This window comes from Zosterops lateralis (genome assembly GCF_965231275.1).
Source record: "Zosterops lateralis genome assembly, chromosome: 5".
In the NCBI taxonomy this organism is placed as follows: Eukaryota; Metazoa; Chordata; class Aves; order Passeriformes; family Zosteropidae; genus Zosterops; species Zosterops lateralis.
This window is the reverse complement of record NC_139766.1, coordinates 50,776,621-50,798,656: the sequence shown is the minus strand read 5'-3', so window position 1 is coordinate 50,798,656 and position 22,036 is coordinate 50,776,621. Positions and strand designations below refer to the sequence as shown.

The 22,036-nt window shown below is 39.5% G+C and overlaps 1 protein-coding gene across 1 annotated transcript in view; it reads right to left on the bottom strand.

Moving 5' to 3' along the window:
- Positions 1-22,036, bottom strand: part of TSPAN5 (tetraspanin 5) — an 82,572-nt gene that overhangs the window by 22,609 nt on the left and 37,927 nt on the right. Inside the window, exon 2 of the mRNA XM_083861178.1 lies at positions 1,573-1,623. Coding sequence (XP_083717304.1) covers positions 1,573-1,623 — 51 coding nt within the window. The remainder of the gene's footprint in view (positions 1-1,572; positions 1,624-22,036) is intronic.

Below are 22,036 nucleotides of genomic sequence, written 5' to 3'. Positions count from 1 at the left end.
TTGTCTTAAAACAACATGGCATTTTCTCCCCCTTTCAGAATCTGATTAAAAATGGTTTAAGATGACTTGATAACAGATGTCCAAATCTCAAGTAAAATCACAAGCCTTGGCTTCTGGCTATTGGCAATTATGAATTGAATTTCCTGTACAGAAAATATGCAAACGCTAACCAGGATTCCACTAGAACATCTTCTAGCTGTTAGGATTGGCATACTTAGGACTTCAGACATTATAGCTGTTTTCCCTTACCTGCTCATTCACTCTAAAGAGGAATCATCTGTGTTACCTACTGTAATGACACAAAAATGTTCCAATGTTTTCTGTAAAGCCACTCCCAAACAATGCAATTCTCTGGGGCCCAGACACAGCTACAAACTCAGAGTGTGTTCAGAGTATTAGATAAAACATGTTTTCACATCTTTGCTGAATAAAAAAAGTTACAGCACCTCTTTCTAAGACTCTCTGAATCATATGACATGTAAATATACATATACATCTATATAGATGTATGCAGTGTGCATTAATTATATCCCATTACTGTTTGTAATAATCTACATCCAAAGGACACACACAGAGCAATTAGAATATAAGTTAACAACTCAAAATTTGTCCTGAATTTTTTGAGGCAGAACTCCAGAGCTCCCAAATCTGTTATTTGTTCTGCTGCAAGCACTGGTTATTACACCTTAAGTGAAGATCAATTTATAACTTACTCAGTGTTTTCCATTAATAGAAGAAAAACTTATTATGTAACTGAATAACACAGCACCATTGTTAACAGCCAGGTTTTGTAATTTTCAATCTTTTAAACAAAGAAGAAAAGGAAATACTGGCTTTAATTTCAGCTGTTGTCTTTTAGCAAGCCAAACCCTTCATCCAGTAACCCAAGACATGCTGACTTTGTTTTGTAAATTACACCTTGACATTTTATCTTCTTCCCAATTTCTGAAGCAAGCAAACTAAAACTTAGGCTCTGGTTCAGAAATGTTCACCCCACACACATGTACTTCCCATTTCAAAGCTGATTTTAGAGTCTTGCAACAAAGGGTGTTCTAGTGCCCAGTATCATTTGCACAAGAAAAAACAACAGTTATTCTGCCTCAGGTTTGCATTGGTTTTCAGGGCATACCTTGATTTTCAGGTTTTTGGGTTTGTTTTTTTAAGGGGAACAGCAATTAATATGTCATGTTAAGGCAAAGCCTGGTGGGGTATTTTTCAGGAAGCTGCCTTCTAAGACATGTATGCTCCCCCTCCATTCCTGGGGACACACTGCCCATACTGCCCCAGCAGGGTGTTCTGGTATCTGAGCTACAGTCTGAGTGTGCAAGGATTGAAAAGGTTATTTTATGGGCAAGTGTCAGTCACTCTTTCTTGCCAAGGTATTCTTGGGAAAGATTCCAGCAGTGTTCCTCTAAGTGACCCAAGCTAAGGTTTTATTTGACAGAGAGGCTTGATTTTGTTTCAGTAGAAACTGAGTGAACACAAAATATGCAGCATATTACTGCTTCAGTATTTCATCAGAAAAAGAGAGACAAAGAGGAAAAACAAAGTTTGGTGTTATATTCAACTTACCTTTTCATTCCATGCCCACAATCCAATGCCAAGAAATGCTATGCCAAGGAACTAAAAGAAAATGAAAAAAAAGAGCAGGAATTAGAAATCTGTGGTGGGTTTTGTCTGTTGTTTTTTTTTTAAAGATACATATTGACTCATCCTCTCTGTTGGACAATAATTTTATCAGGACTGAGGGGCACTCAGTGAGTTTTACAGTATGTATCTGGTTTATTTTACAATTCAACTACTTTAAGCTGAAGAATTTAAAACTTGCACAACTCAGCGATGTCCCACATGGGAACAGTAGGTGCAATAGGTGTCACTTTATCAGTACTGAGCAAGCAAAGTTCTTTTCAAGTTTGTAGGAGTCAAAGCAAACTCCACAGTCAAATAACACTTTTGTTTACTATTTTATATTGCATCACCACTGCTTGCACAAAGCAAATGCCCTCGTAGTGCTCTCTCAGTGAGAAAATGATTTTAAAAAATCTGAAATACACATTTATTATCAGTTTTAGCAATGCTGTCCACATTAAAGAACCCATAATTTCTGAGGGGAAAAAAAAAATTTAAAAATACAGGTCTGAAAGACTAAGAATTCTTAAAAGCCCTGCAGCTAACATTTGATAACTTTTCTGATACTGACTGTTGCATAAAGGAAGTTCCATTCCCTTTCTTCTCCAAGGGATTCAACAACACCAAACTCAAGAGATAGTCTTTCCCTCATGATGAAAAAGGGAATGCCATCTTTGATTTTGTTATATCCCTGTGTTCTCCATTCAACTGAAAAACTTAAAATGCATCATTTCCCTCCAAATCTACTGGGATTCCATACAAAACTACACTAAAAACCAGTGAAACAGGCAAAACAGGCAGAATAAGCACTCCATCTCCCAACATCATTACTGCATATTTGGCACAATACAGTATCAATCACGTAAAATGTTTAGAAAACATTTAGTAGATGTCTGAGCACATCTCTAAATGTCCATCTGTCCAACTCGCATTTCTGATTTTAAAAGTGCCGACTAAAAAGAAAACTATTTTCACTGTAATTTCAGGGCACGTAATAGAATGTTGCTCAAATATAAAACTGGTTTTGTCATTTCTCCACACTGCAGTGTACAGACTTATTTTGGCACATAAATACCCTTTCTCTTAAGATCTGTGTAAACAATGAAGGATTCTAATAATTTCTCTTTTGCAAACAGAACAGAAGTGTTTTTCTGTTGAAAAGTGGGAGGAGGCAGGAACAGAAAGTTTAAAACCTTTCCCAGAAGTGATTTCAACAGTTTCAAACAAAGGCTCCTTCCTGACATGCACTTTTGAAGGGACAATTTTAGTTTTGTATTACAGGGATATCTGTAAAGCATAACCCATTATCAAGGGGAATATGTTCGCTACAGCGCCCTGAAGTTCCCAAACACCCCTTGCATTTCTGTAACTTTTTCCCTCAAGTGTGCCGTGCCAGCTACCCAAAGGACCGTGCATACTGGGAATGAAACGTCTCCTTTTTGACTTTAAGAGTCATGACTGTAAATTTAAACAATACTAGAAGTCAGCATTCTTCAAAAGAAGCTGTTGCAGGCTTGGCTGCATTTTAACAAAAGATAAATGGAATTTTTTCTTAGATGGAAAGCAGGACTGCTGGTCAAGAAAATCTTATTTCAAAACAGCCTTAATTATTTATAAAGTGCAAGACATGGATTTCAGAAAGTCAGTACAGCCTCTTGTGATACACCACAAAAAACTAAAAAAAGGTCATCTTACTTATATCAAACTGCTTTTTTTTATGGCCATAAAGCTTGCCAAAAGATTGTGTGTTATCTTCCTGACTGCAGTGATTATTTGAAACTTGAGATAAAGCTGTTCAAGTTTCCAAATCTCTCTCAGACAAATGCAGCTCTTTTTTGCAGTAACAGGCTCCTTTCCTTCTTTCTTACACAGCCAAAGTCACCACAGTTGAAGGAACAGGAGTGGGAGGGGGAAGCTATATATTATAAAAATATCTAAGTTATGTTTGGAAGTGGCAAAATGCTATTTGTAAAGGGGCACAAAACATCACGCTTTGTGAACAGGTTAATATGGTTTTGAACAGAGCAAGCATGGAAAACTAGAACAGCATTATTTGATTAGTGGATATGAATGTAACTTTACATTCATATGTATCAGCTGCAGGTCTGGCCCAGCTTCACTGACTTTACATAAATTTAATCCAGTCAAGTGTCCTGATCCTTCACCAGAACTTGAGACTCATGGGCTGCAAAAGTTGACTTAGAGTAAACTACACAGGTCTCAAGCCAGGCCAAGCTCATCTCCCTTTACAGACTGGGTGATCAGACTGTACTGTGCTAAACTGAATCACCTAAAAAAGAAGGTTGTCTCGTTTCTGTCATGAAAAAACAGAAAACTCAGTTCTCAGAGTCTTCAAATGATAAGAGAATGACCTGCTGCTCAGTCCTCTCCATATCCTAAACCAGAAATACTTTCTTGAGCAGATGAAGAACAGATGAGGAACAATGAGGAAGATCCATTAGGAGAAAAAAGATTCGGAATGGAAACATGAACTCTATCACAGGACGCTGTGGAAATTAAAAGCTTAGTGGCATTCAGAAAAAAAAATAGATAATAACAGAATAGCCCATAGCTATTGAAATGTGATTCTGATGCAGCTTCTGGCTCAGAACGTTTTTACACTGACAGTCACTGGGAGATTGAAATCAGGAGGACTGCTGCATGCACGTTTTGTTGGTTAAATGCCTCTTGCCTTGGAGAAACTTGACTTGCTCTACTTGAGACAAAACACAGAGGTGGGCAGACCACTTTCCTAAGCCCCTACAGTCACGCCCTAGGAACAGCCCACCTTTGCACAAACACAGCTGCAATGGGGATAAAGGACACAGGGACGCTCTCCATAACCTCATTGGTAGAAAACATAAGTTTACGAGAAGACTTACACCTCTCATCAGGATTAACTTTGGATTTTCTTGACAATTATGGAAGAAACTCCTACATAGCCTAAAATTATTTGGAAGCAATTCCAATGAGCAATAAAAATGTGGAAGTTTACCTCATTATCAACAAAACACTTTACGAAAAAGCCTCAATTCTCTACAGACATCTAATAAGACCATCTGGCCTAACTATAAATGGTCACTGCTGCAGAGCATGTAGAATCTTGATTTTCTTTTTTTCTTTCCTTTTTATACAATAATTTGCAGGAGAATATTAAAACATTTCTCTGGAGCATTAGCTTTAGAAAAAAGCTTGCACAGCAGTATTTTCCCAGCCATAAGTTTTCTATTCACAAACAAAATCCAAACGTTTTCCTATTTCTCTTCTATGAAGATTAGATGTATTTAAGTAGAAGGTGTAGCTGTACTTGTACTGTTACCCTGCTTGTGAAATTCACATGCTGTTTTCCAAAGTGAATTGACCAGCATTTCAAGCTGTACATATTTTATTCTCAGTCTTGCCTGCATGGAAGAATTTATATTTTTTTTTGTAGGGATGCAGCAATCACACAGCATTGCATTGAAAGGCTGCTGGGGCAAAAACTAATGAAAAGGCCAGGAAACCTTTGAGAGACACTTAATCAGAGAGAGATCAGTGATTCCTAAACATAGGGAAATTTCCATCTCAGCTGACTTCCTTAAATAACTTAGCACCACTTTCCAACCAAAAAGACAACAGAAGCAGGCCAGCAGTAAGAGGTTGGTTAATGTGCCACACGCATAAACCAGCGCACCTTCACGTGTGGTTACATCAAACACTTGTGAGAGGTGGAAGTCTTGTGCAGGCAACTAATTTCAGCTTCCTTGTGACAACACAAACACACCAGCCAAAGCTTGCCAACACTGTCAGAGCTCAGAACCAGAGCTTTTCTGGCTTGTTGGGGTGGGGGCATGGGGGTGTGTTTAAGTCCTGTATTTTGGCAGTGTGAAAAACCCCCACGTGCCCTTCCTTTGAGGCGTCACAAGAACTTTGTGCAAGGTCTCAGCATGGAGACTACCAGAATTCTTACGGGCACTTTGGTGTTTCCCCCACACCAGTGTGCTGTAGGTTATCCACGGAACAAGACTTCCTGCTGTGATTCAAGCGGCACAGCCCAGAACACAAGGTACAGTATTTTACCAAGTGCACAGTGGGGATCAGGACAACATGAAGTTCAGCATTTCACATCCTGAAATACAGTCAGGAAAACACACGGCTCCTGAGCTTTGTACATATATCAAGCAGCGCTGACAAGTTCCTAACTGAACTCCAAAACCCCAAATGGACAATTTTTCCCAAAGAACTTCCTCTGCAGTAGTCTATGCTCAGACTCAGTTATTTTAGCTGCAATACTCACTGCTTCTTTAAAGTATTTTCTGCTAAATAAGTAATTTTACTTTTTAATCCAGGGCAAAAAATGAGCTTAATGTGCGGGTCCATTTTTGTCTGTGTCAAAAAAAAATATTTAGTTGTTGGTTTTGTCACTTGCTTGTTTTCAAGTAGGTCTGACAGAGAAAGAGCATCAAAGTAGAAATCAAAATGAAGTTTCACACAGTTTTCTTCTCTCCTTCATGTCACTGATGTGTACTGTGCTTAAAGTATGTTCCTTAGCATTCTCTCAAGCAGAACAGATAGGACATCCTCTCAACTCTACAGCTCTCACCTGCACCAGTATCACATGGAAGGGAAGTACCAGAAGTCTGCTCTTATTTCTTTTTCCATATGCCCCAGTTTCAATGACTTTTCCATTCTCAACATAAATCGTTAACACATTTCATTTTCACATGGCTAAAAAAGTGTGCTGATGAAAGGAGAGGCAAACTGCTCAAAGCATACCTACCCTATACATTCACACACCTGTGTTAATGCTTACAAAGAATGTTTTCTTCTAAAGCCCATTTCTTGTTTGCTTTGAGACTGGCAACAAGAAAACTCCATCTACTACAGTCAGTAACTGAAGGTGCTGATGAAGATGCAGTGTAGGTAACTAATTATAATTTTAGTTCATGGAGACATTCAGACATAGGATACAAGATGTCAAACCTATTTCCATTTTATGTGCAGTCTCTAAAAAGCAATAAACTATGTTTCACAGATAACTGTCTTGGTAAAATATTTTCCCTCCTGACACAAAACCCACACATGTGGAATTTAAAAAAAGGAAAAAAATTACCAGTTTCCACACATCTTTCTTAGCTAAATCAGAGACTTGACTGATTTTTATAGAATTATCCAAAGGAAAAAAACAGACCTGAGAACACAATGAGAAAAGCTGCCTGCTACATCTTGCAGGATCCTTTGCAAGATGTTTTCTAATGAAAAATTAAGCACACATGACCCCAATTTCCAGAGCAAGACACTATGGCCGTTAATATATGTTTTGTTTTCACCAGTATGGAGTTTTCTGTTTTGTCTGACAAGAAAGCAAGATATATGCACTCCCTGAACACAGAGTCAATTGCCATCAGTTTCTTACTATCTTTTCTAGTTCTTTAATGGTAAAAACAAGACATCTGCTTTCTGTTACTGTTGCTCTACATATTTATTTTATTGCTTTCTGGTGATGCAATTGCATGCACTGCCAATCAGCTTGGAGCAAGAGTCCCTTAAGACTGAAGTCCCTCTCCTCTTGTCCATAGAAATTGATATTCTGGAAAACACAAAAAGGAGAATGAATTATGCCCTATTTCCCCTGCTCCAACTTTTGAACAACTCCTCTCAAACCTAGACAAAATAAATTTATCTCTTTTCAAATGCACTCTGAGTCTTCAAACTCAGGTCCTGATGCCTGAAGAAAATATTTCATTTGGAGCAGATTTATTTTAAAGCATAAAAAACTTTAACATATCAGTCACTTTGTAAAATTCTTCAATAAAACTTTTGGGAGTGTAACATTTTTGTTTCTGTGAGATCTAGCTCATTTCCTAAAACTAGTACGTTTTTTCCCCAATACAAAAACCAAAGATCATTAAGGTAAATGCCACACCACTACCATACATTTAAAAAGGCTAGAGTTGAAGTAACAAGACACCTCCCTTCACAGTCACTTTGGCACATTCATCTCACATGGATCACCATTAGTTTCACCACACTCTTTCTCTGCTCTCCTTGAGCCCAAAAGACTTTGCAGAAAGACTGAGAAATTCTGCTGCACACACCTGTCCAAGGTTCTCTTCCCTGGCTTCACTTCTGAGCTACAGCAACTGCTCATGTCCCTTTGCCTTTCCTATCCAGCCTTATTCTTATCAACACCATCTCACCTCTAGCTCAGTCCTCTCCACTGCAGTATCCATGACTGAAGTCAGTTTCTATTTGCAAAACCTTCCAAAAAATATATAAGTGGTGCTGTAGCAGCCTATATAAACAGTATGGGCTTAAAATACAAACACATACAGTAGAAAATTGTAAAATACAATAATTGGGAAAAAAACCTAAACCTGAATTTGACATCCTCTATCATATACCAGTCATTTCTCTCAGGCAGTCTGACAATGCAAAGACATAAAACTCTTCTCATTCTAGCATACAAGGCAGGTATAAGAAGAGTTATATATATAAGAGTTTAAGGGCAAAGAAAGCATGTTTTGCTTCAAGCCAGGGTGAAGGAGAAAGGTCTGGAAGCAGAACTGCAAATGGGTCATTTTCTAGGTCTGTTTTGCTGCCCAGGGTTAGCAGCTCCCAGCCCCTGAGGGCAGCTAGACCTCTTCTGTCTTCTTCCTGCTGCTGTGCCAATCTTACTCATCCCAAACCCCTCTACCTGAGCTTCAGACTATTTAGGTGCATCTCCACCATGAGTCTTCTTCATGTTCTTTTCCTGAAGCCACTGTTCCACTAAAATTTTGAAAAATAAGACCACAGCCACAAAAAAAAAAAAAAACAAAAAAAAAAAAAAAAAAAAAAAAAACACACAAACAAAGAATACACTGAAGTTTCATTAGGAAACTGATACACAAGTGCTCACTTCTTTCATTTGCAAGCAGTAAAGCTGTAACATCTAATTCAGGCATTTGATACAGCAAACAGAAACAATCTGAGCTAGTCTTTTTCCCCAGTAACAAATGGGCAATTACATTGCCTACACAATTGATTGAACAGCTGAGAACATCAAGAGGGCAGAGCCAGGAAACACAAACAGGTTGGCTTGTCAATGCAGCAGGATACTCTGAATGCTCAGCATTTCCTTTTGGGAAAGCAGTCTCAGCTCCTAGCTGTGCTTGTAGGCTACAGAGAGAGAGTCCCAAAATCTTCTCTCCCAGCCACACAAGCTGCCACATCCCAGGTTGTTCCACAGGAGATTCAGTCTCAGAGATTTCACAGGAGATTCAAATGTCAGAGATCTGCTCTCTTCGCTTTGCAGAGAAGCAACCACATGTGGAGGATGAAGGAGGAATGACAAGACTGAAGCAGTCTGGACAGAGAGGCAAGTGAACATCATCAGCTTTACAGAAAAACTTGAGCCAAGCAATTTAACTTTGCTCTCCTTCTACTTAAAAAAGGAAAAAAAAAACCAGCATAGAAAAGAGTGAGCATCAAGCAAATGGTGAACACATCCTCAAAATGCAAATGCACACAGTTGCTTTCTTATCAACTTCCTCAATAGCTTTATTGCCTCTTTCCTCCATCAAATGCTCATCCCTGGTTCTCTTTCTAGAATCTCCCACAGTAAGATGTTCAAAAGCATTTACAAAGAAACTGTACCACATATATGAAGAAATGATAGCTTGAAAAGGTAGGAAGTGGGTCAATGCAATTTAATAACATGCCAGAAGCCAAGTTCAGGTGTCCAAAATCCTGGCCCTGATATGATGTGCTTGTAGCTTACCACACTTCTCCCTGATCAAATCTGACTCGGTTATAAATTCTCTAACAGCAAATGCCCAAACACATGGTGTATGTTAATACATTAAATAAATCAACTTCCAACAGCTACAACACTGAGTATGGGGCGATGCAGGAGAGAAGCAGATACCAGAAGGCCTGTCATAGGTTTGTAAGAGTTGACAGCCTAGCAACACTTCACTTTACAAAGGTGCACCAAGATGTACAGAGGCCAGCAGTACTTTGTCATACTTTGTCAACATAAACAAAGGTGGAACCTCAAAAGCCACATCTGTGCACAACTTGGTTTTCCAGAGAGACGTAGGGCAAAAAAAAAAAAAAGCCAAATGCTAAATAAGCAGGTATTAAACTTATTTTCTAACACTCACACACAATTGCTATCAGCAATTCAGACACAAAAAGCCAAATTACAAGACACAGGTTCCATAAATACTGACCAAAATTCTTCATCGCTTTGCATTTTGAAGTCCTTGCAGGAGAGGGAAATGTCTCAAACAGAGTATTATTTTCAGCCAATATCAACATTTCCTGTGTGTTACACTAACTGCTCAGAATGAAAAAATTCAGATTTTGTATTAGAAATGGTTCTACAGACCTCTGGGTGCAGCTTCCAGAGATACTAGAAAGTTGTCGACCAGAGCTTTGAAAAATTCTTTTCCAGAAGGCAATTCAGCTCTGCATTTTGCCTCGCAGTGTGTTGCTTCTTACTAATTCTAGAGGTTACTGCACATAGATTAAACAAGACTATTCACCAAATTAAGATATATTTTTAATATGTCAACATTAACATATGCTTTAGTACCCATATTTATACTATCAGATACCTTTCTAATTTCCAATAAAAGTAAAATATGCAGAGATTGACATCAATTTGTCCTTTCTGCAATGGCACTCTTTGCAGGGGAAAAGTAAACAAAACTGTGATTTGTATTTCTTTTCAAACACAAGCAACATGGAACAAACCAGCCGCAACAAATGGTGACAGTGCTGTTTACCTGAGGGGTTTCTTCCAAGACAAAAGTTCCACCGTTTGGCAGTAGGGGAAAAAAACAAAAGAGGCAGCTATAAAACAGCTGTTTGTCTAAATGAAACACTGCTGACCCTTTGTCTGGTTTGCAGACAGCACCAGAAGCACCTCTATTATTTGCCATTCTCAAACAAGGTGTTGGGGGCTTGACTGAACATGCAGATAAAATCCTCCTCACTCCTGTTCAGGTGCCCCTCCAGGCCTCAACCCTTTAACGTGACACGGCAGCCGGGAGTGGCTTTGCTGCTGACACCTTTGCTGGACTCCTGCTGGAGATACAAATACAACAATATTGCTGCAATTTCATTTGAGTGTTAAACTTGCTTTAAGAATAAATGCATTGAAAAAACAGAACTACACTGGAAGATTTCCAGTTCACTATGACAGAGCCTACTCTTCTCATATAATTTCAGCTTAGCCAACAGTACGAGCAGTATCACCTCATCATATAAAATGCTCATTTGCTAGCAAGTGCAAACTTTTATTCCCAATTTTACTTATTTGCCACTTTGAACTACTTTATTTCCATAAACTATAGTTCCTAAAGAATCTACCAGCTTACTTACTGTTTGCACAAACCTTCTCTTTGCACAAACACTAATAGCTGATTCCTCCACCGACACCTAGCAGTAAAACAAGGACTAGAAAATTATTTGAGGGATCAGGAAACGTAATTGTGTACATGCAGATGGCTCCCCTAAGAGAAAAGCTATAAAAAGCAAGTGACTTGTGCTGCAAAGCTGGGCCTTGCACTCAGTCAGTCTTTGCTTACTACTTTTTCAAAACAACATCCCAATAAAAAAATCCCCAACAACTGTGCACAGAGGACTGGATTTGGTTTGACTTCATGCACTCACCAATCACTTAAACTTAGTCCAACAACTGCTCCTCATATGAAAGCAAGCTTTCTTTCTTTCTTTCTTTCTTTCTTTCTGTCTGTCTTTCTTTCTGTCTTTCTGTCTTTCTTTCTTTCTGTCTTTCTTTCTGCCCCAGAAGGATCTCAAGGCATCAGGTATATGAGCAGCACAAAGCAGCCATTTAATCATAAAAATATGAATACTGGATAAGTTTCCATGCCCAGATGGACATTGTTATAAAAGTTGTTTTTTAAAAAAAACTTTTGAGTGCCAGCAGTAAAACTCATTTAAAAACTTTAGCTGCTTCCCATGGAAGAGTCACCCAGCCCAGAATCTCAAAAGGGACCTCTGCAATCCACACTCTCAACTCCAGCCTTCCAGGCAAAACCCGCTACACTTGGCTTGATCAATTGGAAGATAACACGATTTTCTAGAGCACTGCCTTTAAGATTCCCACAGAATCTCGTTGGGATAATGATGCTTTGGGCACATTATGCAATAACAATGTGTTAGGGCAAGCAGACCTCTGTCAGACTGAGGGGCTCAGAAAGCCTCCTGACCACCCCTGATAGAAGATTTCCCAGCACTAATAACACAGTCAAGGATAGAAAGAGATCAAGAAATGTGTGTTCTAATAAAACTGTGACAGAAACAAGGGCAAAAGCACCAGCCAGGACATTTCCTTAACTTTGCTTAACAGGTTTCACGCTGCAAAGAAGCACAACTCCAGGCTACAGATAATCCTATATATTAGCTAACAGAGAATTCTAACGATGCTTTTATATAGCAAAGAAGGCGTATCTCAGCTGCTAACTGGAGACAATTAATTCCTGCTAAAAACACCAAGGTCAAGAGGGTACCCAGGCAGAGGAAGGGTAAAAACTTGAGTAAGGGAGAACATGCACAGCACCAAACTGCTAAATCAATCTTGACACGTCTCTGCCTACACTGCAGCTTCAATCCATGCTAGAAGAGAGTTCAAGCAACACTACATGGATAAACAACTTATTTGGGTTTTTCCCCCTTATCTGAAAAATAACGCTTAAGTTTTACCCAAAGTCAATAGTGTCAGAGTTTCACTTTTCAGCTACTAACTGACAAACACAAGCAACAGGAAAGGATTCAACTTGAAAGGCATGTTTTCCCAGAGAAGGGTTTGGAAAGGAAACCACTCTTAAGACAGCTTCTCCTGCTTTTCAGCCTTGCTTTTGTTTAAGAGCAAGTATATTTGGAAGCTGATTCTAAATTTGAGAAGTAAATGCAAACAGAACAAAATAAAGTTTCACTGAGCAAGGAAAAGCAATATCAAACACATTTTTCCTGTTTTTCAATAATTCCATTTACTGGTCCTCTCTAAAGCAACTGAAACTATTTTACATTGACAAACATACCCAGGAAAGTCCAGAATGTTCTGCCTGCCTTCTCTTCCATTTCAAAACACTTCAGCCTAGAAAATTTCCCCGTTAACCTTATAGTTTATCCACTGCAAGGACATTAGAAACCATTCAAAACATGAATTATTTTCCTTTAACTGTATTTGCATACTTTTAGATATTTCTTTATACAAGCTGAAACACCAGGAAACAGAAAGAGACCTTTAAATCTGGTCCTTCCCTGCTGCACAAACACTGCAATTAACCCTGCACGGGGCTACCCAGAGACAGGGTAAGAGGAGAGGTCTCCAACACCACACAGCTGTGCCAGCTGTGACCATGACTGTGGAGCTATCAGCAAGAAGACTTCCCAGCTACTCATGTCCTTTCCCTCACATAGTGAAGAAAGGTGAACACAGACAAAATGGAACAGTAGGAGGGCTGAACATATGGGACATACAGATGGAATGAAATCTAACGATCCAAACACAGTGTCATATACTCAAAAACTAAGAAAATATCTCCTATAAGCTGAAAATTTTTTCACTGGAAAGACAACAGAAGACAGCCTTGAAATTGCATGCATCAATCTGTGAGCTAGCAAGTTGATGGAATACAGAAGGAGAAAATACTTGACATTTAATACAACATTCTCAGAAAAAAAGTAACTGCTTTCTGTGAGTTTCTCCTCACTTCCATTATCTCTGCAAAGATGTAAAATGGTCAGCACCACCAGTACAGCGGCAGCCTGCTAAATGTTTGTGGGTTCTTCTTTCAGGTGTCACATTCCCACTGGCAGGACCCAACTGTAGGAGCTGCAGCATATGGATTACAACTCTCATAGGAGACCTCACTGCACCCCATCAACACTCACCGATGAAACGGGGTTCTCAGGGTTTTTGTAAATGTATCTGTAACACATTGTAAATGGCTGGGCATTCAGCATAAAACTGCACCTTCATTAACTACACTTCACCTTAAACAATGCTAGGGAGACAGGGCAGCCGAGAGAGTGTAGACTTAAATGCAAACACATAAACAGAAGCATACAAGATTACATCTCCTAACTCCCTCAAGTGACACGGTTTTTTGACTAGGGAACATGTCTTCAACAGCTCCTTCTGTGACTGCTAAACTCCTTGTCTCCCTAGTAAATCATCAGGCCTGTGTCACACAAACAGCAAGTAAGAGGGTTTTCTAGGATCAGGCCTGTAAGTGCTTTCTTCCAAAGTCACTGTCATTCATTCAACCACTCACGCTTAGCCCTTCCCACCTGCCCTGAAAGGACAACACAATTTCCAGCGTGGGGTGGGGTTCCTCATCCCGTCCCATGTAGATGTGCCTGTATAAAATCAGCACTTAATTTCATGACATTCGCTGCAGCGCTGACCTCTATTCCCACAGCAGGCATGAAAGGAGCCCAGTGTAGTGGAAGCGCGTTCCCGGCACGGCCGCGCTCCTCCGGCCGCCCTCACATGACCCTGCTCGGTTTCTGTCACTGCCGGACGGGCAGAGCACAAACAAGTGCACGGTGGCGTGTCACATCCCCTCTCTCGATGCACCAAATCAAGCAATTAGACCTTACAGCAGGCACCCTTAGGGCATTAAAAAGAGAGAGCAAGGGGAACGGCGTGTGTGAAGACTGAGAGACACCGCTGACTGCTTTTTGTCTCTCCTTCGCTTAATCCGGTAATTAGCACTACCAGCTCTTGCCTCAGGCGGAGCAGAAGGAAAAACTCTGTATGAGTTGAAATGATATGTCCCAAATTAAGCAATGGGGCTGCTGCCCCGCCTGCCATTACAGTCAATATATATGATTTTTATGTAACAATGTAGGACAACAAATCCATCCATAGTTTCCTACACTGTCAGTGTGGTCTATCGCCGATTTGCTTGGAGCTCCTCCTACTCCCGCCCTTCCTACACAATTCCTACAAGATACGGATGTTTGACGCTGTGCTACGAGAACATACCAGCCCCAATTTGTAACATGCACAAGCCCCTGCACTCTCAACCAGCATAATCACATTTCTGCACAAACAAAGAGCTTCTGATCAGCCACGAGGCCGTGTGGAGGCTGGAGCTGCGAAAGAAGCAGCAGAAGGAGAAAGCCCACACTCCACAGCGTTCCAGTGACTAAGAGAGATTGGATTTGGCTGCTGGCTGAGCTGTCTGTCCCCATGAGACACTGCATCTATTATCTATTTGAAGACATGAAATACAACTAAGTTGGGGGTTTTTTTCATGTTTGAAAAAATTACACTGTTTTAGTTCTCCAGGCAAAAGATGCACATCATGATATACAAACATACCAAATTGTGGCACAATTCCCTCTGGTTTCCCATTTGACTTTAACAGTAGCCAAGAACTACCAGAACCTTTGAAAATTCTCTCCATAATAATTGCTGATGTCCACAGTGCCTGGCTTAAGAGAAACAATTTATTACCAAACTACTAGTTAAAACTGAGAAGTGGACCAAAAAAGCATAATGGGAAACCAGTAAACTCTCCTTAATTCTCTTGCCATTAATTCATATCACAGAATTAGAAGGCTAAAAATAGTACCACTGTCCTTGAAGCCACCTGTTCCATCTCCTCTTAAAATATATTTTTATTTTAGAAAGAAAAAATTTAATGAGTGTCCACCAGCTTTACCAGATTTCCTGTTCCTTAAAATTGCATGCAATCAGTTTTACAAATGAAATTGTTTTACCTCTTCATTTGAGAATAGCTACCTGTATTTTTGTATTCTCACTTTTTAAATGGTTATCCCCTTGCAAAATTAAGGCATCTTACAGATCACAGACTCCCCAGAGAAGGAAAAAAGAAAAAAAAAAAAAAAAAAAAAAAAAAAATCCAGATTCCATTCTTTTCATCACTTGAAGGATTCCCTCAATTCTTGGCTCCCAGTAAATATGAAATAACTTCATCCATTTTGAGTCCTAAGATATTCATACATGTTTATAAAATACATCAACTTCTTTCTCAACAATTCTCATTAATCAATGTAACACAAACAGATCCTTCCTATTTCTGCCACATGAATCAGCAATAACTGGGAGGAAAAGCAAAGATCCTAAGCTGCCTGACACTATGTCCTATGCACAGGAGCCCTTTTTGGCTACTTCTCTGCATTTCTATGCAGCCTTCCCATAAGCCAGGGGTGAAAAGTCTGGAAGTTTGCACCAAAGTAAGGGAACAACTACTCTGTGGGTCAACCTCCACTGACAGAAGCAATTAAGAGCTCAGCTTAAGCTCTGACTTATACTTTCTACTTAATTCACTCTTCCAAATCCTGTCACCGAGGGCTTTCCAAGTAATCCAGCCACCCCCGTACTCCAAGTGCACAGGAGGAAGGCACAGCTGATAAAATCACCCCAAACACACGTATGTGTACGCTGGCCACAAGCAGGCATTTAGAATTTTGGACAAAAGATCTCCCCCACGACACGTTGTCTTCTATGGTAATGAGACATACTAGTACATGCACAATCAGAACTTTGATACACTTCTATAATAATAAAATTCTTCATATTGATCAGAATATTCTTCTGGCTTTAAAAGACAAAATGTGATCAGACACTAACAAAAATACTACCTGGATCTCACTCTCCTACCCTTCCCGTTTTTCTTTTCTTTAGAGCGTGTGGCTCTGAGTCCTTCCTAATAATTGTTCTGCAGTTCATCTTGCAAATTGAGATTTTTATTCCTGTGTTCAATGATGCTGAAAATTGCCCATGTGAAGAAATCCCCTAGGAATTACACCAAAACTCCTGCTATTCTCAGCACGTACAATGCACAGTATAGTGAGCTGCATGATACGCATCCAGGTAAGTTCTCATTCGCAAAAACCTCTCTTCATAATGAAAATTAGAATATCACCCTGCCATAACTTGCAAAACAAAACTGAAAATATAATAAATAAACCCTGACAAATACAATATCTGTTTGTAAAAGCTGATTAGGTGAGCTGTGCTCAGTGATCTGCCCTGAGTCTTGCATGACATCTGCCAGTCCCAAAGCAGTACCTCGGCTGTGCTTCATTTTTAGGGGTGGTGCATTCTGCAGTCTGAGTCAGTAATCAATGCATCACAGTCCACCTCATGATTTAGAATTATTTTTTCTAAAATGCATTCATGCATGAAAATTGTCACTTTAGATTTTTTAACCTGAATGTGCACCATAGAAACTTCTTTGATTCACTGTAAAAAGATAACAATCCAGTAACGTTAACATCTTATTGAAGGTGATATAGTCTAACCAGTAGACTCTCATCTATCCCTGTTATGCCTTCAGGAAAAGGCACTGAGGAACACCTTCTAACTAAAAGTATCATTTTTATCAGTCAAATTGTAGACAGACACCTATTTTTAATACTTCTGCATAAGGCCATCACTACTGATTTTGCATAGGAAAAAAATTCCCTGTGGAAGTAAAACTTCTTTCACCCCAAGAGTTGTCATCACCCATATTCTTCTACTGCAAAAGAGCTGCCAAAAAATGTTTATACAGAAACAACCTCGCGTCCCCATCAACTCTCCGTTTGCACAAGAGCAAGAGCTCTGCTAGAAGCATGTGTACGAACTCAAAGTCAGCAGTTTTACACAAGACATCTGATCTACTTTTCAGTGAGTCCTCTTTGAGCAAGCCGTGTGTCCTGCAGCACAGACAAATGCATTTCCATTGACTTTTCCCATCAGTTGTTCAATTCCATTCCACAAAAGCAAAGCTGCAATTTTGACAATAGGAAGGATCAAGAAGTGTTTATTCAATTAGCAAGGGGAATTCTCTACTGAATTATTACTGATTGAATACTGTATATTCTTACATCAATTTACAAAAAATAGGGGACACGTCAGTGAAATAGTATGGTTTTTAAAAATCAAAGAATGATTGGGAGCAATAGATTGAGATTGATACCACTGCAGCAGAGATAAAGAAAAAAGAAATCAGCCCCAAGTAAGGGCAATGAGCTCTTTTACTCTATTTTAGAAGTCACAGAAAAACACCTAATGAGTGTAGTATTTCTCCTAAGAAATCTAACACCTAATATTTAATATATATTTCATTCTATATCATTGTTTTTATTCTACTACTGAAATTGGTAACTCTGACAAGCCTTTGTACAAATTTTCAGTTAAGATACTGGTAAAGCTTATGAAATATGAAAGACAAAACCACTAAGACAAAGAATACAGCATCCAATTGATATGTTTGGCTGAATTAAGAACTTTTTTAAAAGTAAGCCTTTTTATGTCATCCTATGTTTAATTTAACATTTAGAATGCTTTATGCAATATCCAAAAGTTTTATCTATTTGTTTGAATTTGTAATGCTTTTCATTATTAAAATTTGATCTGTCTGCCAAATTCAGCTAACTGGGGATTAGGCCAATTAACTGTAAGCATATTTCCCTCCAAAATAAGAGTAACACAGGCAGGAGAATTGCAGCAAGTCTAAGCAACATGTGACGAACGAACTTTCAGCTATTATCAATTTCTTATGTGAATTCTCAGTAAGAAAATTTATTTAGCACAAAGGAGCGTGGTCAGTTCTGCTGGCTTTATTCACTTTTCATGGTCAGTTACAGACAACCAGGACTAAGGACATCAGTTTTAATTTGCACTGTGGTGTGAAACACAGAAAAGGGCAACAGACAAGAGATTACAGTGGAAATTCCAGGGGTGCTAAAGTAACCTTGGCCATCTGTACTTACATTCTGCACCAAAGCTACTGCCCTTCACACAGAGCCCAGAAGCTCCTTCCAGCTCTGCTGTGCTTACCCCACCTTGGGCCCAAAGCACTGAGCTTAGGGCAGGGGTGAACACAGCTGGTTTTAGAGAAGGGCTCTGAAATGCCTCTCACGCCTTTAACTGGGAGAGGGCTGACAAGCAAACTGCAGTTTGTCTTGATGTATAGAAGATTCTCTGTTTTCTGTTTAAGGCCATCTAACATTACAAACTGAGAGCTAATCAGTTTTACACGTGCGAACATACATGAGGTTAAACTTCTGTGCAGTGTTTATACTGTACATAAAAAAGCATGAGAGTTTACTACCATAAAACAAACAAATGCCTAAAACTACACTCATGCTGCTTAAATCCTTATTATGCCAAAGGAACTTGAAATAACTTTGGAAGACAAAATCACCAAAAAGAGGATTACAACACAATATATGGAAACTATTGCATGCCTAGCAGAATTGAACATTAGCAGCAGTGCAATGTTTGAGTCGCTGAGAAAAAGCCTTGGGCCTGAACTACAAGGCACTACTACGCTCTTTACCTTTCACTAACCTTAAAATAAAAACAACTTCATATATAGACCTTTCTTCTTTTTTAGCAGTAGTAACCTGAACGGGAACCTTTTATTAGCAATCCCTAAGGTCATGAACTCTTATTTACATACCAGACTGTTTGCCATGTAGTGTCAATAATCTGCTGATTAAAGGTCTCTCAAGTCCCACAGACACAATGGACCATGACAACTTAATGACCTGCTTATCATAATCTGGTGTAAGATACTTCTAGAAATTAACATTTTCTTACTCCAAACTAGTCTTGGAATTAATGAAGAAGTTTAGGAACAAGAGTGAGAGACCTGAAGCTATAAATCAGACAATGAACTGAAAGAACAGATGGCAGCACCACCACCAGAGTTAATGAGCAGCGTGACCTACAGGACACATGTTACAAGTTGATTATCAGGAGTCCTGGGAAGCGGCTGCCCACAGTGAGCAGGGGCCGACCCCGCAATGAGACAGCAGCAACAGCACCCGAGTTCTCACCATGGTTTTGCCACTGACCTGCAGCAAGACCCTTCCGTGCCTCAGTTTTCCCTCTCACCTTTTGTGTCTTGTCCAAACAGACTGAATTCTTCAGGACAAGGCCTGTCTCAAAGCCAATGGTTGAGCACAATGCTCTCCCTGCTGTATAAGCAAAAAACCCCCAGTCCTTTCTCCAGCTCAGGAAGGGTAGTGTTGATGAAACACTGGCTTCTAATTGTTCAATTAAATGAGACTGAATCTGGGGAATTGTGACAGATTATTTCTAGTTCCACTTCCACTTTAAGGTACTGAACACACAAGAAAGAACACAGCATGTGAAAAAGCATTTAGCAAAGGTTTCATTTCAGCAATACTGCCAGCACTCACTGGTTTTGGCCATACACTACTACAGTGGGTTACAAATCCACTATTTGATGGATTTAAAGTCTAAAGAAAGGGAAGGGAGGAAAAAGGGAGATAAATGTAGGTGTAAAGGAATGGCTCGGCTCTATGGACATTTGATAAAAGTACTTAGGAAGATCCCAGAGGAGACACAAGAGAAATGCAGAGATCCATCTTTTCTAGTGGCCTGTCCTAAATGCCAGTAGAAAAGTCTAAGAGCAGCTTTATCAACCATTCCCACCTGACAAACTTTCAGCAGCAGCAGGATATTCAAGGCTGTTTTGGTACCTTTTAGTCACAGCAGGCAGCTATACTTTAAAAGATGTAATTACCTTGTGTGACAAAGCCAAACACTTTTTTTTTTTCCCATTAAAAAGAGTCAAAGAAGAAAGAAAAGAAAAATAAAGAACATAAAAAGCAGGATAGAGAGGGTTCATGTGACTTGTGCTGTCTAGTTCATTTTCTCCTTGCCTGTCCTAATTAAAGTGCATTTGGGATCAACATAATTAAGTCTAATAATGCCACAGAGGATCCTAAGAGAGCAAGGTCACTAAGCTTGTTTGCTACAAGCTGCATGTCCTTGCCCTTGCCAGAATAATATGAAGTGCTGAACAGATTGAAACCTGCCCCTTGTGATATTTTTTGCCACTCTTGGACATCACAAATAAAATTCAGGAAACACCAAACTGTAGTGGCCAAAATCACAGATGGACCCCAGGCAAGTCAATGAAAAGATACTAACAACAACACGAAAACAAAATAAAAGGAAACCAGAGTTGTGGTAACATTTCTTTCTGTGGGCACTACTAGCTACCTGCTATTTTGTCTGTTCCAAAATTCTTCATCTGTTTTGCATGTCCACCGAGTTCTCAGAAGAGGAGAAATTCCCTTGGGAAACAAGGCTTATAACAAAACCCTTGTTTTGGGACAGCAGATTTCTTCCATTTCATTTGCACTGCAGATTGCATTCATTGCATTAGATTATTTTAAAAACAAACAGAAACCCTAAGAAACAAGAACAGAAACTTGTTCCAACATGCCTTTAGGCAACAACCAGTTTTAATCAGCTCCTCCAGAGAAACAAAAAAATCCAAATCCCACATAATAACTGTCCCATGCGCTGAAACATGACATACGTTTACTGTTCAGTGACAAAATGTTCGTTCTTTTATGTTCCCTGACAGTGTTATTAGCAATGAAGACTGCAAGACAGATCTAGAGTTTTCCATATGAATTACCAACTTCAAATGACTACTACTAATTTAATGTAATTTCAACTGAATACTTGCTGTACAGTCCCAAAGATGTTTAAAGGATAATTTCAAATTAGAATGTTCTTGGAGTCTTTATGTTGAATATCTTTATGTTGCTTTTGCTTATTTTTTTGTTTTTGTTGGGATAGGGTTTTTTGCTTGATTTAATAAGAAAAAAAATAAGTTACACTCTACAAATAGAAGGATTTCCAGGAGATGCATGTTTTCATCCAAAATGTTGACTCTGCTCATTCAAATACTCTTATTTCTTCCCACAGACTGTCAGCAATGACAAGACAAAGTAAACTCTACATCAAAATCGGCAGAGTAGTCACAGTGAGTGAGCGGGGGTGCGGCGCTCAGTTGGAGGCTGAGGTTAAACCACAACAGCGGATCAAAGACATGAAATAACAGGGAATTCTTAAAAGCTTCACAAGGTAGCCTTAAATCACCAGTGTTTTACCACACTCTTGCATAAAACTTCTTCCTTACATCTGATTCAAATCAACCCTCCTCAGTTTGAAAACGTTACCCTTTGTTCAGTCACAACAGAACCTCCTAAAACATTTGTCCCCAGCTTTCCCACAGGCCCTCTTTAGGTCCTGGAAGGTGCTGGAAGTTCTCCCCAGAGGCCGCCCCTTCCCCAGGCTGAGCAGCCCCAGTTCTCAGACTGTCAGCACAGGAGCTCCATTCCTCTGATCCACATCCATGGCTCCTCTGGACTTACTCCAACAGCTCCATGTCCTTCCTCTGCTGAGGACTCCAGAGCTGGGTGCAGTACTCCAGGCGGGGCCTCATGAGAGCACCCGTTAAAATATTTTTAGGAATCATTAAAGAAAGGATTTTAAGCTGCCATCGCTGCTCCACCGTTTACAGAATGAAAACACAGGTTCCTGATGACCAGCTTTGTCATGTTTGCCATGTACCAAGAAAACTGCTGCAAGCCCAGCTCCCTTGGAAAAGCAACTGAG